Raw genomic sequence first — 19,951 nt, forward strand, 5'->3', positions numbered from 1 at the left:
TTCATAAATTTACGAATAGCTTCGACATTTTTCTCGCTTCTAAAAAAAAAAATGCAAAAAATACTTACTAAAAAAATGATAAACTCGAACACATTGTTATCGCAGTGCATAGCTAACGGTAATTTTGGGCAATTCGCCACGATTCGATTCGATTTCGAATTCGCTTTCGAAAACTATGCACTGCGAGAAAGTGCAGTTAAGTAAAAAACAAACAAAAAAAAAATTGAAACCGTTTCGGGGGCAGTTAAGGCCATGGAATATGCGCAAATGTGATTTTATTCAAAATAAAATACACATAAAACAAAAACATGAAAATAAATGATACATAATTAAAATTAATGACATTTTTATTGAATCGAGTGTGAGAAATGGAGAGTGTACATACGAGTAATTACCTAACATAATATATATAATGGATATATAAATATATATATATATATATATGTATATATATATATATATATATATATATATATATATATATAAATATATATATATATATATTATATATATATATTTAGCGATTAAGCTGTAATTTTAAATGATGAAACAAAAGCAAATACACATTAAATAATATGAAATTAAACCAAAAATGATTTCGATTCAGTTTCGCTGTTTGTGGCTTCTTCGTTCTGGTTTCAGTTCCAGCGACTCTTCTTGGCGCGCTTTGCCTCCAGGCTGCTGTTGCTAGACGAGGCGGAGGAGGAGAAAGAGGAGGCGCCACCGATTGCTGTCGGCGCTGGTGGCGGGGGCGGTGCCGCAAAGACGCCCGTCTCCGGCACTGTTTGCTCCCAGGTGCGATCGCTGGAGGCGCGAAACTGAGAATTGTACTGCGAGCGGAAGGCCTGCCGCATTGCCGAATAGCGATCTGTGGCGGGTCCGGCACCCGACAGCGATCTGCTCGTCTCGCTCGCCGGTCCCTTGCCCGGCGCCGAGCCAGTCGTTGTGCCAGTCGCAGCATTCCCGGACTGCTCACGATAGCCGAGCCCCATGAAATTGTTGAGGGGCTTGCGTCCCTTGCCCTGCTTGAAGCGTGAGCTGCGGAACCAGGAGCTCTTCATGGCCAACTCCATGAGATCATCGGGCACTGCCTGATCTGCTCCCTCCAGATTGCGCACCAAATGCCCAGCAAACTCCTTATCCTTGTCGGTGACGAGGGTGTACGCATTGCCCTTCTCGCCGGCGCGACCTGTGCGCCCAATGCGATGAGTGTGGGTATCAATGTCTCTGGCAATATCATAGTTGATCACGTTGCGGATGTGGGGTATGTCCAGGCCACGGGCAGCGACATCGGTGGCCACTAAAATGTCGCACTCCTTGCGCTTGAACTGCATTATGACTTTGTTGCGATCCGCCTGATCCATGTCGCCATGGAGCAGCAGGCAATTGTGCTCCTTCAGCAGCAGATTGTTGGACACCGTCTCCGCGTCCGCCTTCTTCGTGACAAAGACGAGCACGCCGCCCTCGGAGAGAAACTTGACCAGATGGCACAGCAGCCAGTTCCACTTCTGCAGCGGATTGGGAAACACATAAACATGCTGAGTAATATCCTGATTGGCCTCGTTCAAATCACCCTGGACAATGCGCACTGGATCGGTGAGTATATCGCGAGCAAGTCGCTCAATCCGTTTCTTGAACGTCGCCGAGAAGAGCAGCGTCTGTCGATCCGGACGCACATGGTTGCAGATGGAGCGCACCTGCGGCTCGAAGCCCATGTGAAACATACGATCTGCCTCGTCCAGCACCAGAAAGGTGACACGCCGCAGATTGGTCGCCTTCATCTTGACCATGTCGATCATGCGACCGGGTGTCGCCACCACAATTTCACAGCCCTGCTCCAGAGCCTTGCTCTGCTCCCACTTGGAGCCGCCTCCATAGCAGCACACCACATTGATGTTGTACACCTTGCCAAACTTCTTCGCCTCATTGTAGATCTGCAGCGAGAGTTCGCGCGTCGGCGCCAGAATCAGCCCAATGGGTCCATCACCTGGTCGCAGCTCACGCTGATCCATCAGGTGGGTGAGCAGGGGCCAGATGAAGGCAGCCGTTTTGCCGGAGCCCGTCTTGGCAATGCCGATGATGTCACGGCCGGAGAGAGCAGTGGGCACCGCCTGTGCCTGAATGGGTGTGGGTTGTGTGTACTCCGCCTTGCGCACCGATTTCAGCAGCTGATCATCGAAGCCAAAGTGGCCAAAGGAGCTCACCGGTTTCGGTGGCAGTGCGCCGCTGACCTTAACGCCGAGGGTACGACGCAGTTCGCGCACCTGATCCTCGTCCAGCTGGGCGATGTCCTCGTGGGGCGTGTAAAAGTTGCGCTCGAAGGGTTCGTACTCGATCTCCGAGTGATAAATGGGCGGCAGCGGATCAATGTCCTTCTTCTTGGGCGGCGCTATCGGATTGCCATCCTCGTCGTAGTCGATCTCCGGGTCGGAGCCCTCGTCGCGCAGACCGGCATTGGGATTCTCCTCCATATAGCGATAATAGCTCTCCTCATCATCCTCGTCGTCAATGTCGCCGCGCACGCCCTTCTTCTCCAGCGGCGCTGAACTGCTCTTCTGCTGTTGCTCGGTCGCTGCACGCACCTTCTCCTTTTCCACCTGCTGATTAATGCCAGCCATGAACTGTTCCAACGGATCCTCATCGGATTCGGATTCATCAGGCTTAGCTGCTGGCGCACCTGGCGATCCCGGCGCCGGTATATATGCTTGCTCCAGCGCCGCCTTCTGCTGCTGCTGTGACGGCTCATCATCGTCGTCAAAGTAATCGTCGTCCATGTGCTGCTTCCGCTTACCCACAAAATTGGACGAGTTTGTGTATTGGCTGATGGACTCCAGCGTTGAGTAGCCGTGCTTGGATGTTGTGCTACTGCCTGTGCCGCCGGTGGTGCTGGTCGCTGCAACACCTAAGTTGCTCCCCCTGCCGCCCCGGTTGAAGCTGAAGCCGAATCCGCCACGGGCGCCTCCTCGATTATGGCTCAATGCCGGCGGCGGTGGCACTGCACTCATATTGTTTCCACCGCTGGGCTGCTTCTTGTACGGAAAGCCGCCGCCTCCGATGCCGCGATAATTGCTCATGGCTGCAGTGGCTTGTCTGTATGTGCGTGTGTGTGTGTGTGTGTGTGTTTTCCCCTGGCGCTCCTTCGGCAAATCACGCTTAGAAATCAATACAACAAACGCGATAATAGAATTTGCAAAATATGCATTGTTGCCAACTTAATTAGAGTTGGCGTTGCCCAGCACTGCCAATCAGTTGTGTTCATTACAATCGATAACGATAATTGCATCAAAAAAGGGAAAACATTAGGCAGTTTAGAATTAAAAAACGTCTTCAAGAGTAACATTCCAATTCTATTATTATTTCAACAGCAACCGACACGAATAACACTAAAGGGATTGGAGAAAATGCGAGTCGTTTCTCAAATTACTAAAATAACAATAATGTTAAGCAACAGCTGTTATGCTATGGCGTTAACTGATTCTGTTATTAGCCAGTTAGCTGCTTTTTGAAATGAACTAAAAGTAATAATCCTTCATTTATTTTTGACTTCGACACACTTTTATTAAACCTTTGCTTAGACCATTTAACAGATGACTTCATGAACAAATTCATATATTTTTCCCTAGTAACTTACGACATGTTAATAACAGTTCGGCCAATGTTAAATTATTTGGGTGCCCACAACTGTTGCATGTTCATTTCCCTTTGGAAGAAGCACGAGAGCAAAACAGATAATAAAAATGGTCGAGAAGAGTGCAAAGGACTATGCAAAAATTATACAAAACGCCGATTTGGACAGGGAGGTAATTAATCATACGATATAGAGTTTTACAGTTATTAATTACACGGCTAGAGTAATTGCAGATAAATCCACTCTGTACCAACATTGAGGATATGCTTGCGCGTCTGGACGAGTTTGAAACAGTCTTGAGCTCCGTAAGTGTTGCATAGGGAGAAAGTAATCTCAAGGATAATAAATAACTGTACATTAGGTGCGCGCCGAGACCAACGGTATTATGGCCAATCACGTGTGCAGCATTCTGAGCTTCAGCGACAACTTTGAGGAGCTGCGCAATCGCATCGACAACTTGGAACAGTTTGTCAGCACGGTCAGCGAGAACCTAAACGAGGTGGAACGCTCTGTGGATGTGGCTGAGCAGGAGCTCAATATCACCGACTACAGCATAAGGGGACTGCTCTTTAAACCACTTAAGGCCAAACTATCCACCGTAGATGCAAGTGGAGGAGCAGCATCCAAAACCAATCTGACAACTGAAGGCGATTTTCAGGCGGTGCCTATTTTCAAATCGGATGAATACTTTGGCATTGGAGCAACGGATGCGAATGTCAGTGGAACTGTCTAAGCATTATTTTTATTTATTTATTTAGTAATAATTAGCAAATCAGGTTTTGTAAGCACTTTTTAATAAATCTATATGTATTTGTATATTTTTATTTATTTTTCATATCTGGTTTTTTCGAGTTGTAACATGTCCAAGTAATTAACGTTAAGAGCGTAAAAGTTAAGGTCGTTACTTGGCCTTTTGGCTCTCCTTGCTTTCCTTGCTTTCCTTGCTTTCCTTGCTCTCCTTGCTCTCTTCAGCGCTACTGCTGGATTTGGGTTTCTCAGCGGACTTGGGCTTGCTGAAGAGCTCCGCAACGGGCACTGGATGATGACGCAGTGGACTGTGTGGGGTGCTGCTGACCAGATCACTAATGTACGGCACGTGAGCATGCGGTTCTTCCACTTGTATCTCATCTATCTTTTGCTCCACCTTGGGCGCGGCTGTCGACTTGACTTGGGTGGGCACTGGAATGTCGCGGCGATTGCGCTGAACAGCGGCAGCAATCTTTTGGTGATCATGTTGCAAAGATTCATGGGCTTCACCACTAGCTGGCTTCACATGTGCCGTTTGCCTTAGTTTCGCAGGATCGTGCTGCAGTGCTTCATGAGCTTGGACGGAATGAGGCTTGACAGGAGCCTGATCATGGGCGTGGCCATCATGTTGCAGGGATTCATGTGCTGCAACACTAGCTGGTTTCACAGGTGTCTCACGCGTTGGCCTCGCAGGATCGTGCTGCAGTGCTTCATGAGCTTGGACGGAATGAGGCTTGACAGGAGCCTGATCATGGGCGTGGCCATCATGTTGCAGGGATTCATGTACTGCAACACTAGCTGGTTTCACAGGTGTCTCACGCGTTGGCCTCGCAGGATCGTGCTGCAGTGCTGCATGTGCTTGGACGGAATGAGGCTTGACAGGAGCCTGATCATGGGCGTGGCCATCATGCTGCAAGGATTCATGTGCTGCAACACTAGCTGGTTTCACAGGTGTCTCACGCTTTGGCCTCGCAGGATCGTGTTGCAGTGCTTCATGAGCTTGGACGGAATGAGGCTTGGCAGGAGCCTGGTCATGGGCGTGGCCATCATGCTGCAAGGATTCATGTGCTGCTACACTAGCTGGTTTCACAGGTGACTCACGCTTTGGCCTCGCAGGATCGTGCTGCAGTGCTTCATGAGCTTGGACGGAATGAGGCTTGGCAGGAGCCTGATTATGGGCGTGGCCATCATGTTGCAAGGATTCATGTGCTGCAACACTAGCTGGTTTCACAGGTGTCTCACGCTTTGGCCTCGCAGGATCGTGTTGCAGTGCTGCATGTGCTTGGACGGAATGAGGCTTGGCAGGAGCCTGATCATGGGCGTGGGAATCATGCTGCAAGGATTCACTAGCCAAGGCGGAATGAGGCTTTGCCGGAGCGGGAGTCGCAGCTTCATTGCGCTTCTGGCGATGAAGCTTTTCTTTGGACAGCAGCACAACCTTATCGGCTGGCTTCGGATCGATGAGAACATCCGGGTTGATGGGACTGGGATGATCCAGGGTTTCCTGCTTAACTTCAGTTGGTGCTGGAGCCGCAGTGCAAACGGCGCACAAGGCCACGAAAACTAACTGGAAATGCGTAAAATTAGAAATTCAAATTATACGAAAAATTAATCAAAAGAAGTTTTAAGAGACGTACAAATTTTCTCATTGTTGCGGAAGCAGCAAAACTTTTGTAACTCGAACTGAACTGACACGAAATGTGGTGCGAACTGTTGAATTCGCTTCGTTGTCGTGGCATTTTATGGGAATATGACTGGTAGTGCCACCAGGTTAGACGTTGATGTTAACCAGCTCGTAAATTGATGTTAATTGCTGTACTAGCTGCCAAGTTTCTATATCAATATTATTGTTTATAGATATCTGTGTGTGTTTGTTTTCCTTATGGATGTTTAAAGCGATAGAGCGAGCTAATTATAAGCTTTAAAAAATCAGCGCAACATCTTTTGACATATACAAGTTGCTTTTTCTAAGTAACTATACTATATACGGTATACTATATATACTATACGTGTGTATCTGACGATTTGAATGCGATTGAAAAGTGGCTCAAGGTGTTGTATGTGTTGAACTTGGCTTGGTCAGGTGAACAGAATATACATATTTTATAATAATTGTTAATAAACATATACATACGTATATCTATCATTACTGACATTTATCCGTGATGCTGGGATCTTGGGAAGCCGGCACGTTAGTCATCTGCATTTAGCACATCGTTGCTAAAAATACAAACGCTATCAGCTCACGTCTATGAGGAGAAATGAGTGCAAATACTGAGAAGGCTAATTAAAATGCACACAAATATATATATATTTGTGAAACGCCTGTAATTACAAGCAGGGCCTTACGTAAGGCGATACCTTCGTGAATTGATAATTTATGTGGGTAGTACTGTACCGGTTAGGTTGTCCATGTGGCTGGATTAATTATGAGAATCAATTTATAAATTCAAATCGCCGCGTAACGTTCTAGATGCGTCAGTGGATGCATAACGATTTTACAATAAATATTATTTGGCTAAATGTGTTTATTTCTAGCACATTGGGTGTGTACACACTGTCCGTCTACAATCTAACAAAACGCGAACACATTGTAAATATTGAAATAAATTATAAGTAAAACCCACAAAAATGCCAACAGAAATTGAAAATTTAAATCCGAGCGTCTACGGCAAGATCAAGGAGCGACAAATAACAGCAAAAGATGAGGACGAAAGCATTGTGGATCCCTTCGACAAACGAGAGATTTTTGGTGAGTACAATTTGGATTGGGCTTTTTTTGCAATTTGAAAATAACTCAATTGCCGTAGATCTCATAAGGAATATCAATGATCCGGAGCATCCATTGTCGCTGGAGGAACTGCACGTGGTGCAGGAGGAGCTGATAAACGTTAGCGACAAACAGAATTCGGTGCACATCAATTTTACACCCACAATCCCCCACTGTTCGATGGCCACGTTAATTGGACTCTCCATACGGGTGAAGTTGCTGCGGTCGCTGCCACCTCGCTTCAAGGTGACCGTGGAGATAACGCCGGGAACGCATGCCTCCGAATTGGCTGTGAACAAACAGCTGGCGGATAAGGAGCGCGTCGCCGCTGCACTGGAGAATCAACATCTCGCCGAGGTCATAAATCAATGCATCTCGGCAAAGGGCTAAATTTGCAAAGTGTGTTTTGTGTTTTTGTTTATGTCAATAGAAAATAGAATATATTTCTTAGCATACGCATTCGTGCAGATATGCAGCAACTTGTTGGGGGTCATCAAACTAAAGGCTACAGTCCTAACATTAACAAAACGGGCTCTTTTCACAGGGACACAGCTAATGCTGCTTGCTTGGAGGCTTCAGATTGCCGATGATTTGTGTTGGATTTTGAGCGGGATTCGCTGAAGTGTTGTTTGCGGCAGTTTGCGGTTTGGTGGGATCGTACTTGAAGGTCTTCACTAGCGGCCCCTTGCCGGCTTTGGCAAAGCGAATTTCATCCAAACGCTGACGCTCCTCGATCTCCTTGCTGATCTTCATGTTGTCCCAAGCTGCAACAGATACGAATCAGATTATATTCCAATAATAAAACTAAACTGTGTAACTTACACTCCTTCATGCCGCCTACGAAACCCTTCTTCTTGGCGGGCAGCGAGCTGGGCGCATGTACCAGCATTTTGTCAATCTTGAAGTAATCCCGCACAGCGGGTATCCGCAGCAGCGCCACCTGACCCAACGAGATGAAGTTGCTGCAGGCCCAGTATGTTAAGATAGCGGCGGGGAAATTCATCGTAAACGGAAAGATGACGATGGGCAGGGCGCGAAGCACATACTTCATGGTGTTCATGTTGGCCGCCGACAGACGGGCGCTGTCCGTGCCCAGTTCAATGGTTAGATACAGTGTGGCACTGGTTATCACGGGCAGCAGATAGAAAGGATCGGCCATTGTCAGATCGGTGAACCAGAAGAGGCCACCGTCCCGCATCGATTCCACCGGTGTGTTTGCCATCTGACGCAGGCCCATGAAGAACGAGAGGAAGAGGGGGGCTTGGGCCAATGGTACAATCATGTTCTTCAGAGGATTGACGCCCTTTTCACGCATAAACAGCATCATCTCCTGAGCATAGCGGGCCGATTCGATGGCATTGCCGGACTGACGTGCCTCCGTCATCTTCAGCTGTAGCACCTGCATCTGTGGCATGTTGTTGCTCATCCGCGCCGAGTTGCGTTGCGCCAGGATGACTAGTGGGAAGATCAGGGTGCGCACACAAATCGTTCCGATTGCGATTGTGCCCCACCAGGGAATATCCCAGGTGCAGTGCAGAAATTCCATGCACTGTTGCACCATGCCCACCGGCGACCAGCCGCCCAGCCCAATGGAGGCAAATGGTACTTCTCCTGAAGCATTTACCAGATTGGCAGCATCCAATAAGTTTTCCGTGGCTGGCACTATCGGCGCTTCTGGTATAGCGGGCAGGTCAACCAGTTCCTTCACCGGTCCTTCTGTGCTGGAGCTGGAGGCAAATCTGAGTGCTCCGGGCGACACTGACGCGGAGGCGAAGAGCGGTAGTAGAGTTTTCGGCGGCACTAGGGCCACTCGCCTGTGCAGCTGTGTGCTCCAACTGCTGCTGCTGGTGGTGGTGATCAAGTGCATATCCCGACGAGTACTGCACTGAGATTGGAGCATCTGCAAGGGATTCTTAATTGAGTATTGGACATCCACTCATCAGTCATAACAAACCGCGCTTTGCAGGTTATGTCATAGGGGAGACTGGCCTGGCGCCATTCGCCGGTGCTGTTGGCTGCGCTTACCTGTGTGGCACCCTTGTTGGATGTGGCGCTCATTGCTAGCGCCGCATGCGTCGACCTCCAGAGCTGCATTCGTTTAGCCAACATCTTGCACTAGGTTTTAATTTAAAAATTTACAATTTGACGCATTCGCGTTAGTCGTGTAGAAAGAGATAGCTAACTTTGCTCAGCACACAGATGATTGCAAAAACATCTGTTGTGCCAGGGCTGCGTGGTTGCGTTTGCTCAATTTTGGGTGCACAATCGATACAATTTATCGAATTTTTAAATTTGGCGTGTATGTGTTGGCTTTTAACTGTTTTATTTTGAAATCACTTTTGTTAAGTCTAGGAAATAGTGATAAAATTATTATAGTTACATTTTCATTCGTATAGAATAATAAATACCATTTACGAATGCGATATGTATTTCACTTTATATATTTTCAATCATACTTAACAAGCAATAGGAAAAATGTTTACGTGTGAAAAACGGTTAGTAATTTCACTTAATGGGGAACTAGTAAATTAAAGAGACCAAAAGAAACAAACGGCCACGATGAGGTGCAGGAACAATATTAAGAAGTCTATTAGAATTGCCCTTACATGCCACCGAAAGAGTGTGGTTGATGGAGCTGCTGATTGAGCAGCAATAAAACTCTTGCGCTCTTTACGATCGCAAGCGGGTAAGTGATTCTTTGCTCTTAACTTCAGTCGCGTTTAGACATTTGAGGCGAGCAGTTGTGGCGCGCACGCGTAGCACTTGCACACCAATCGGGGAACAGTAAGAAGAAGACAAACTGAGGCGGCCGAATTCGAAATTGATACGTTTTTCAGTTAGTCGCGAGCGCTCCAGCGAATCGGTTACATCGCTGTGGTGAAGTCGGAATTAAAAAAAGTTGCAGTTTTCCATTGCATTTTGTTTGTCGTTCGGTTTTTGTTTTTCTTTTTCTTACAATTGGGAGCTGCTGAGTCGCTGGCGCAGCTACACACATTCATACATACATGCATACGTACATACATATATAGATACGTACTACCAAAGTTCTTTGCCGTCGTCGCCTGTCGCAGTTGCATTTTCAATAAACGCGTTTTCTTTTGGCACGTTGCGTGGGCGCCTTGCCATGTGCCTCACTGCCTCGCCGCCTTCCTCCCCGCCTTCGTCTCCGTCTCCGTGTTTGTGTGCGTGTATTAGTTAATGTGTTTGTGTTGCTAATTAAAACAACAACAACAACAACATCAGAAGCAATAGCAGCAGAAGCAAATGCAGCAGCTACAAACGAGAAACGATAACTTTGACGCAAGCCACACAAAGTAATATCGATAAATGCAATTAAACTCATTCACAAATTGGAGCAGCAGCAAATGCAACATACGCAACAAACACTACGACAGGTGTTGGGCTGCCAGTATTTTTTTAAAATTCGCTTTGCTGTGGTAAGTTACATTTTGAAAATTTAAATAATATAGTTTGTGTTTATTAGCTCATTGGCACGCAGTAAATAACAATTTGTTATTTGCCTTCTCATTATCATCTGCCGCTTGCATAAGGCGACACTTGTATTAATATTTATTGGGCGATCGACGCATTTGTTTTCGCTTCGCCACTATCCCAACAAACTAGATCAATTACGCGGAACCATAATGCTGATAAGAAAAACGAACACCACCCGCCACCCCCCTCCCGGCGCCATGCTCCTGTTTGTCCACCAGCCAGTGCAGCTCGTTAAATGCTCAATGCTCAAGCTTTTCCAAACGAGTTGGCTTATGGACAAATGAAGATTATTGTGGCGCATAGTAAAAATTAATTTTCTTATCAAGCAACGACTCTTTTTTTTTTTAGAATATTTCAATTTTTATCGTAATAATGCACTTACAAATTGTAATTTAATTTACCTGAGCTTTTGTTTACATTTCGTTTCTTAGATCTATAATACCATTTGAATACCATTTAAAATGATCTGAACCACAAATCATTTGATTTCAGTTATAGATATATTTTAGACACTATTAACCTTGAAAACGAACTGTTCTCATTTTTTTATTTATTCCTTTTTTTTTATAAAGTAGCAATGCATTTTTTCGATGTCAAATATTTACAATCTGAATTTAGAACACAAATCCGTCAGCAACGATTAGAAGAGCCTCTCGACGGCAACGTAATTGTTGTTGTTATTATTGTTGTTCGAGTATAGTTGGCAAAACTGCTGTAATCGCAAGACAAACAATTAATTAACGCAACAGCCGCGAGCTATTTGCCAAACATAATCTTAGCTGACTCCCCCGCCACACCTCCCACTCCCTTTGAGGCTACATGGCCGTTTCGTTTCGCAAGATCAGAAAAACGCTTATGGGCCACATTCTTGATTATCGCATTATCGTCCCGCAGGGGCATTAGAGGGCTGTCGATTTGGGCTCAGATCTTTGCCGATACAAATCAGATTCGGGCAACAACAATAAGTGGAACCCGGCTACCTGCCTTGCCAATTCCACGAAGTGTTGGTGCTTAAGGTTATGATATATTCCAGAGATGCAGACACGGCTCCAGCACACTGCCCGGAGCCAGAAAGTCTCAACGCGCAATGTGCCTCAAAGCGGGCGGTTTAATTCAAATTGATTGAGTTTTCTTTTTTTGTCTCTTTTTTTTCTAAATCTTTTCTGATTTTTGGCAAACAATTTGAAGTGTCAATTTGTGTTTATAAAACCAAAATTATTTATAAAGCCGCTGGCCATCGCAAGTGGGCAGTGTAAACAGTTACAAAAGCACACACATTTATATATATCTGTATTTATATATATATATGTATATATATATATGTATGAGGCAAATAGATATTTGTGACTTGGCTCAGTTGGCTGCAAAGTCAATTGCCAAATATGGCGCACTTGTTTGTGTGTGGTTTAATGTCACACACACACTGAAACACACATACACACACACACACACGCACACATATTTGCACACATAGATAGTTGCACAAGTTTAGCTCTCCGTTTGTCAATATCTAAGTTTTTGAATAAGGAAATTCAACTACTTGTTTCGCCAAAAGACAGCAGCGAATAGTCAGCAAAGCTTTTGTTGGCTTCGATAACTTCTCACAGATATACTATATATACATATATGTGTATATACATTCTCTTATTCCCTTATTGCTTGAATAAGTGCTGAGATTTACTTGTGTGTGAATTGGGCGCATACATTTATTTGTTAATTGTTATCTAAGAGCTCTGCTCTATAAGGTCAGGCCAACTGAAGGCAGCTGATTCCAGATAGGCTAAGAACTTTTACTTTATTTTCACATAAATAAAGTCAGGCTTATTATTATTATTATTTTTTTTTTTTCTTTCGATTGTAATATTTGCTGACTTATTCGTTGAAATGTTGACTAATTCAACCTGGGTTACAGTCAACGGAATTGCTAATTGTAAAACAAAAAACCCCGAGTATGGCTTCTTAAAAAATAAGAAATAAAAGTGTATAAATTTAATACGTTTTTTTTTTCGCATAATTAATTTATTTTACTTAGTCTAAAATCTTAGAACAAGTTTTGTTTTTAATTATTTCCAACTGATATCTTTCTTGAGACATGAAACAGGGCGCTAAATTCGAGTCTGATTGAAGCAAATGATTATTTAAGTCTATAATTGATTGACATGTTTTGTAAGAATTTCATTTAATTATATATTTATATTACCCGCATAATAGGCTGTATGTTGGAGTACTAACACCCCGTTGTTATATTTTTTCGCAAAAAATGCCATCATAATGTGAAAGATTCTTGAGTACTTGTAAAAATGACTTTTCTATGTATCATGAATTAAGCAATGGTACTCCATTATAATGATATGAGTCTACAAATTGTTAAATTGCTCGACGACGTGGTCAACTGATCAATGAATCACAATACTATATTTGTCAACTCGGACAGGTATCACTGTACAAGTTTTTGAAACTCCATGTGAGTTGCTGCACTTGCCCTTTGGGTTGCCCACTTGGCGCGATTTCTTTGTTTTACGTCAACAAACCAAATCGAGTATACAACGTGAAAAGAAGAGAAAAAAAAACGTTGTTGTTGTTTTTTGCAGCAGCAACAACAACCAGAAAATACTGCAAATAAATAGCTGCCTCGCGTAATACGCCGTCCAACCTACAACGTTGTTCTTTACATTGGCGGCAGCTGCTGCCGCTTAGAAACTAACCACATAGCAACAACAACAACAACAACAACCAACACAAATGCATTGCTTCAGTCTCAGTCTCAGTCTGTGCTTCTGGATCTGCTGCGGCCTCTGCCTGAAAGCAGCCGCTTATTTAATATGCAAATGAGCGCATAAAAGCAATTCATTTGCAGGGGCAGGGCGCACACACTGAGGGATAGTTAGATAGAGAGAGAGAGAGGGGAGTGATATTTGTTAAACAATAAATAAAAATGGCAAATGCAAAAAAATAAAAATATATAGATAAATATATATACACACACACACACACCGAATAACATATAGTTGAGTATATAATTGTTATTCAGTTGCTGATGAAGAGGATGCGCTGTTGGCAACTGAATTGCTAGTTTGATTTTTGATGTGCTGCCCACGCAGCAGCAGCAATGATTTGATGTGTTGCCACTAAGCAATAATTATGCGAGCGCATACGCCGCGTATGAGTAATTTGTGTTTATGCAATTAGAAGCAAGCGCCGACTGCGACTGCGACTGCGACCGCGACGTGTGTTGAAATGTTCAAATTGCAACAATTAATCGCGTATAAAAACAGTAACAACAACAACAACAACACCACATTAAAGAAACCACAAAACGTAATAACAAATGCGGCCAGGCAAAAAAGAGCCGAAGAGACCATTATGAAAAAATAAATAAAAATTCAAGAAAGAACGATCAACTTGAGCACACCGATGTTTACATACCCTTGCAGATCCCAGTCAAACTGTCGAAATTGACATTTAAAAAACCCATTGTTCTGTTGATATTTGGATGCAATCCAGCTCTGACATGTATGCTGCCTGCAGCTTTAACTTTCATTAAGTTGGATAAGACTAACTGCCGCTATAAAATCACACTTAACTTTATTATTCAGAAAGTATATTTCTAAAAAAGCAGGAACATTTTTTCTTATATGTATAAACTCTTAGATTAGCATTTTTGGTCCTAATATTATTATTATACCTCAGTATTTAAAGACATTTACAAACATTTTCAAAAGTTTAGAATTTAGGACCCTTCGTTCATTAGTTGAATGACTTCCCACAGAGCTATGCGACTTCTAAGTCAGCTAAACTTAAAGATAGTAGTTCAGAGAGTCAATTTCATTATTTTTTTCTACATTGTTTTTACATTTTGTAGAAGTATTTTCTATTATAAAAAATATAATTGCTGACTGAAACTAGTTCGCAGAGAAACAGTGAAAAGGGCTGACATGGACTCGTCTGATGTTGATCAACATATTTAATATGAATAGATTCCGAAATGTCTCCTTCAATTCACACCAAAATTATAATACCCTCGGCGAGGGTATGAAAAATAACAAATCCAAACAACTTGACAAATGCTGTGGGTGTCGTATGTAGTACTTGTTGCTGTTGTTGTTGTTTTTGTTGCTGTGCCCACGTTTAAAATTAATAATAAAGTACGCAGCACGAAAAACAACAAAAACAATAAAAGAGTTGGCACTGAAACGGCAGCTGTAAGAATTTTCGTTGTTATTCTGATTGTCGCTTTTGTCGTTGTTGTTGTTACACACGCTGCATACATAAAATAAAAACCTTAAACACCAATTTTTTGGAGCAGTAGCAACAGCAACAGCAACAGCAGCAGAAGAAGAAGAAGAAGGCGGTTGCTCATCAAATAACCATAAATCAGCTAATTTAAATGTGTGTTTTGTGTGTTTAAAGCGAGTTGCAAGTAGCATGTAAAAGGTGTAGATAAATAACCGTAAATAACAATCAGAGCAGCAGCAACAAAATTAACTTCATTTAGTGCTTCACTTGCAACACTTGACAATGTCGGAAATGAAACAACAACAACAAAATTTGTGTATCTATTAAATAACTAACCGAGCCGAGTAGGCAATAAAGTTAAGAAGAGTTTATTTAGTGTGCTCGGCTATGCAAATGAAATCATAAGAGATTGTAAGCTGGCTATTGCCATATAAGGCAAAAGAGGTTCAATCGATTCTAATCGGACAATGCGTCGTATGCGTAATTCAAATGCTGACCCATTGCTCAAAAGAGCCGCCCACACGCAGCAGTTTAAACATAAATTACTTGAACAGAGGCGGGCTAGGAAATAACCAAAAACGCCAAGACGTCAGCAGCTTATAAGTTTGTTGTATTATTGTCGTTGCTGTTGCTGGTGATGTTGTTGCCATGTCCATTTAAGCCTTGCCAATTTTGGCAACTTGTCGGCCACTTGGCGCTTTGCCGTTTTGCTGATGATTTTACGCCTTTCAGTAACGCTTGAGAAGAGCAGCATTTCAGCATTTGAGCTTTTGAGCATTTGAGCAATCGCGAGCGATCGCGAGACCGCCCATACAATTTATTTCCCATATTAATTTATCATTTAGAAACGATTAATGTTATATAAATTAAATTGCGCGCCCAAAACAAATTAAACTAATAATAGGAAGCGCTTTTCACGCTTCGTTCGTATTTTCATTTTATTTAATTTGTTGTAGAATTGGCTAATTATTGACTTAGTCTCGTTGGCTTTGTATGAAGCCGACATATGGCCGACATTTACCTACCTACCTACCTACCTACCTGCTTGCCAATGACCAATGACCAATAACTGGCCAATGACTAAATACACATTTATTATTTGTTTGCACTTCCGGCAAATGGTCTGAGTTTATTTGATTGTTTTTCGGTTTTTCTTTATTTTTTCTGTTTTTTTTTTTTTTTTGTACTGCCAACTTTCTAGGCTGCTCCCTTCATTAGGTGGCTTTGCCAATTTCTAGGGCAACTCTGGCCATATTTAGCCGTCTCGCGGTGATTGCCTTGGCCCGCCTTGTCAACAGGTGAAATTTGTTATGCGCCCGCCTAATTTGTTTGCCTCGCCATTTTGCATAATTTTTCCATCTTCCATATACAAATTTGCATTTTTTGATCCCAAGCAAAACTTATTAACAAATACAAGATCTATAAATAATGCCTTTATTTCATGTCAAATCAGCAACGAAGGTCGCTAAATAATTGAGCTCAAATGGGGGAAAAAATCAGAGTTAAAAATGTGTCAATTTATTTGCAAGATGGCTCGACCGAGAATTGGTGAGTTTATTTTATCCATACTTACCATAACCAACTCTATAGAGAGAGCTAAGAAATCGGTATGAAATGGATATGCGACAAACATCTAATTAACATTTGGAGTTATGTTCCTTCCTTCTAAAGGGAAATAATCGTGTTTTGATATCTGTTAGATATGCTTAACAAACAACCGTAAATGAAGATAAATTCTTTAAAGAAATGTTAATGATGCGCTACTTAAAAGTTCATAAGAAGATGACGTCTTTATTAGAATCAATTTGAAGAACTCATCAACTTGGATACAAAAGCCATCAGAGATCTTTAACTGGCCAAGATGTTGTGATTTAAATTTTAATTGGGCTCCTCACATTGATTACTACTAAATCAATTTTAGGTACTGCACGTAATACTTAAGTATCTCATTAAATTCCGTAATTGTGTGTATAACATTTTATCTAGTTATGTCTGCGCAATGATCAACTCGAGGTATTTGAGATTTGTCAAGATCGCAACTGAAGAATTTTAATTATCTTCACCCCCGTGGAGACAATTTAAGCTATTCACGTAGTTAAAGTTGGCTCGTTAAATTACATAATTATGTGCATGCCTTAAGATGTGTTATCTGCCCAATGATCAATTTGAGAAGAGCAAAGTAAAAACAAAAAAATATCGCTTTGTGCCATGCATAGCTAATGCTGCTCATTCTTTATTGCCCAATTGTGAAGTTTAATGGTGTATAAATATTTATTTGATTTGGTTGCGATGGAGAGAGACAAACAGAGAGAGAGAGAGTTCGGGGAGATCAGCAGACACATGTCTTGCAATCTTGTGCTCAAGGTCAGAAGCAGACTTCTTGGAACATCAGAAACAGCAGAGATGATGCGACGATGTTGTTGCTAAATGCCTCGCCTGCATTTTGGCGCATTATTAAATTTGCTGAGAATTTACGAGCAGCGGAAATTCTCAGCTAATCGCTGCCGGCATTAGTTCGAGCAACTTGTTTACACTCCAATCCAACACAATCCGATTTAATTCGTTTCAATTCATTTCGATACGATCGCTCTCTGCGAGTGTTTTGGCTGCTGCTCAAGTGATTTTTTTTTGTTTGCGGCGGCGCCTTTGGGCCTGGGCCCGTTTGTCGTTTGTCTGATTTGCGGTTGCGGTTTTGGTTTTTTTTTTGCCTCGAGAATTCTGTTTAAGCCAAAAACAGAAAAAAAATCTATTCGTCTATTGATTTGCATCTATATTGCCAGGCACTTAAGCGGGGAACTTGTTTCACCTACATTATTTTTCGTTTCCGCAGCTGCGTGTGCGGCTCGACTCTGCTCCAAGTGCCATTAGTATCTGTAGCTCATGTCTTTTTCTCGCATCTATCTATCGACTGCTACACTGCTCAAAAAATACCAATTCATTACTGCGTGTTCACGCAAGAATTGTATGTGGGTCCAAGGTTCGGCGCCCATTTGAACTTTGGATACGTGTGCCCAAAGCTCTTTAGCATTCTGACGGATTAGCGTTGCGTGGCTGACGCTTCCATCAAAGCAAACAAAAATAAATAACCCTCGCCTCATTATATTTGTCATCGATCAAACGGCGATTGCACAGTGTGAACCACCCAGCCAGATTGTGGGCCAGTTGCGGAAGCCACCAAGCGCTGGCCCCTGCATCGTTACAAACAAATAATTTATGCGTATTACAATAATTCAAAGTGCTGCTTAAATAATGCACAGCAAGCTGGCTCTTGTGGCTTAAAAAGTGCGTAAACTTTTCTCTTGTTGTTGTTGTTGTTGATATTTCTTATTTGTGGCTTCCCCATAAATCGTCAAGTGAGAAACAAAGCTCAAATTGGCAAAGCCAATGCCGTTTTGAGAGGTGATCGTGCGTGCCGGGGATGTGTCTGACAACTGCTCACAAAACAACAAAAACTACAACAAAATCAGCACATAAATTAATTTATTTTCATTAAGCCCAACGTTTGTGACCAAGGGGGTTGCGGGTGTCGTGCATAAGGTAAAAAGGGTCTTCAAACCATTAAAACACAGAACTCAAGGCCAAATTTGGTGAGTCGTAATTTCGACAACAGCATTTTAGCTCCAGTTAATTGGTTGTTAACACGTAAGGTGCGAAATATGTATAAAAATGTTGGCGATACTTAATCAAATTATTCACAGAATGTAACCATTGAAACTAGATTGATGACCGGGAATATACGCTTAATTATCATTAAGCATTTCAGAAGTTACATATAATTAGCCACATTCGTTTAATGTCAAGCTTTAATCGATCATTATCATATAAATTATTTGTTACAAGCAAGATTTTAACATACAAATTATAAATTGTATGTTGAATGATAAATTCTAATGGGAAACCGGATTAATTTCCGAGAAAGAGAGAATTATAATTTTTCAATTTGAACATCGTTGAAATAAACAAGTTTAAATATCCCGATAACAAAGAATGTGACTTTTATTTGAAGATACGTTAAATTTTAATAATATAAATGTTAGTTTAAATATATTTTTCGCTGGAGAGACAAGCCCTGGATTTTTTTTAAACCGATTTACTTCTGTCAAAGTTTTTACAGCTTAAAAATAAGAAGAGTATTCGATAAGATAAGACTTTGAAGTGCTAAATCTCAGCACAATTAATTGCAAAATTATCCATTTTTTTGATGACTCTTTTTGTGTGATTCCACAATCAAACGGGCGACGTTGGGTCTAACTCTATCGGTTGGGGCATTTATGGGTCATGCTATCCAAAAACAGTCAGGCAGCTGCAGCTGACGTTGAGTGAGACTGAGTTCAGTGCTTCAGTGCCTCAGCAATTGGTTGGCTATGCGCAACACGTACACGGATATCCGTGCTCAATCCGATACCCAAATCCCCCCAATTGTAATTAAACACGCTAAGCGGGTGTGCAATGGGCAGATAGAGAGAGAAAGAGATAGAGATAAAGAGGGAGGATATGGAAGTGGGAGCTGCTAGTGGCCCGCAGGGTAAGTCAGTTAACGGCGCCTATCAACTGGCCCATCTATCGCCTCATATGTGCTTCATCAAATTGAAATTATGCACGCAGCTGATCGACAGCCAGACAGTTAGACAACGATGGAGAGGGAGAGATCATGCCCGCTTATGTAATGGTAGTGCTTCATAAGTCTGGGAATGGGAATGGGAATTGGAAATCAACAACAACAATAATAACAACGACGACGCTCTGCTGACAATTGAAGACAGCTAATAACTTTGACGAACAGTGAGCAAAAGCCCATCGCAAAACTCAATTCCCAGTTCCATAGATCGTTGATCATTTATCGTTGAGCTGGCTCTCTGGGAGACATGCAAACACTTCCTCGAGCATCGAAGTTTTCAGTTTTATTTTTATTTTTTTATTTTTCCATGTAACAGCTATGAAAATAATTTACACAAATAAATCAAAGTCATAAAATGCAGCTCAAGCTGGAGCAGTCCTGACGTTCGTCGACTTGGTTGAATTGCATGATTGGAGTTTGAAGATCCGCGATTTGCCGTAACAATGTTTAAAGGATG

The 19,951-nt window shown here is 42.5% G+C and overlaps 6 protein-coding genes across 6 annotated transcripts in view; 3 read left to right on the forward strand and 3 right to left on the reverse strand.

Annotated features, from left to right (window-relative positions):
- Window positions 1-430: 430 nt before the first annotated feature.
- On the reverse strand, window positions 431-3,217 carry LOC6557045 (ATP-dependent RNA helicase DDX42). Its single transcript, XM_001985380.3, has one exon. It carries the CDS (start codon window positions 3,072-3,074, stop codon window positions 639-641), a length of 2,436 nt encoding a protein of 811 aa, XP_001985416.1. The 5' UTR covers window positions 3,075-3,217; the 3' UTR covers window positions 431-638.
- Window positions 3,218-3,691: 474 nt separating this feature from the next.
- On the forward strand, window positions 3,692-4,438 carry LOC6557214 (biogenesis of lysosome-related organelles complex 1 subunit 4). The gene is made up of 3 exons (XM_001985379.3): window positions 3,692-3,800; window positions 3,862-3,933; window positions 3,990-4,438. Exons 1-3 carry the CDS (start codon window positions 3,738-3,740, stop codon window positions 4,359-4,361), a joined length of 507 nt encoding a protein of 168 aa, XP_001985415.1. The 5' UTR covers window positions 3,692-3,737; the 3' UTR covers window positions 4,362-4,438.
- LOC6557159 (nucleolar protein dao-5) lies at window positions 4,435-6,637 on the reverse strand. The gene is made up of 3 exons (XM_001985378.3): window positions 6,530-6,637; window positions 6,013-6,208; window positions 4,435-5,942 (listed from the first exon to the last, which is right to left on the reverse strand). Exons 2-3 carry the CDS (start codon window positions 6,112-6,114, stop codon window positions 4,530-4,532), a joined length of 1,515 nt encoding a protein of 504 aa, XP_001985414.3. The 5' UTR covers window positions 6,115-6,208; window positions 6,530-6,637; the 3' UTR covers window positions 4,435-4,529.
- A 246-nt stretch (window positions 6,638-6,883) lies between these two features.
- Window positions 6,884-9,406, reverse strand: LOC6557266 (mitochondrial inner membrane protein OXA1L). Its single transcript, XM_001985376.3, has 3 exons — window positions 9,171-9,406; window positions 7,968-9,045; window positions 6,884-7,909 (listed from the first exon to the last, which is right to left on the reverse strand). The coding sequence occupies exons 1-3, from the start codon at window positions 9,252-9,254 to the stop codon at window positions 7,698-7,700; spliced, it is 1,374 nt and encodes a 457-aa protein (XP_001985412.1). The 5' UTR covers window positions 9,255-9,406; the 3' UTR covers window positions 6,884-7,697.
- Window positions 7,007-7,598, forward strand: LOC6556559 (MIP18 family protein galla-2). The gene is made up of 2 exons (XM_001985377.3): window positions 7,007-7,127; window positions 7,186-7,598. Exons 1-2 carry the CDS (start codon window positions 7,007-7,009, stop codon window positions 7,533-7,535), a joined length of 471 nt encoding a protein of 156 aa, XP_001985413.1. The 3' UTR covers window positions 7,536-7,598.
- Window positions 9,407-10,366: 960 nt separating the features above from the next.
- LOC6556567 (formin-J) overlaps window positions 10,367-19,951 on the forward strand; it is a 34,809-nt gene continuing 25,224 nt past the window's right edge. The window contains exon 1 of the mRNA XM_001985375.3: window positions 10,367-10,582. The gene's annotated coding sequence lies outside the window, so the exon portion shown is untranslated. The remainder of the gene's footprint in view (window positions 10,583-19,951) is intronic.

The sequence above is a fragment of the Drosophila grimshawi genome, unplaced genomic scaffold (genome assembly GCF_018153295.1).
Source record: "Drosophila grimshawi isolate 15287-2541.00 unplaced genomic scaffold, ASM1815329v1 contig_44, whole genome shotgun sequence".
NCBI classification, from domain to species: Eukaryota; Metazoa; Arthropoda; class Insecta; order Diptera; family Drosophilidae; genus Drosophila; species Drosophila grimshawi.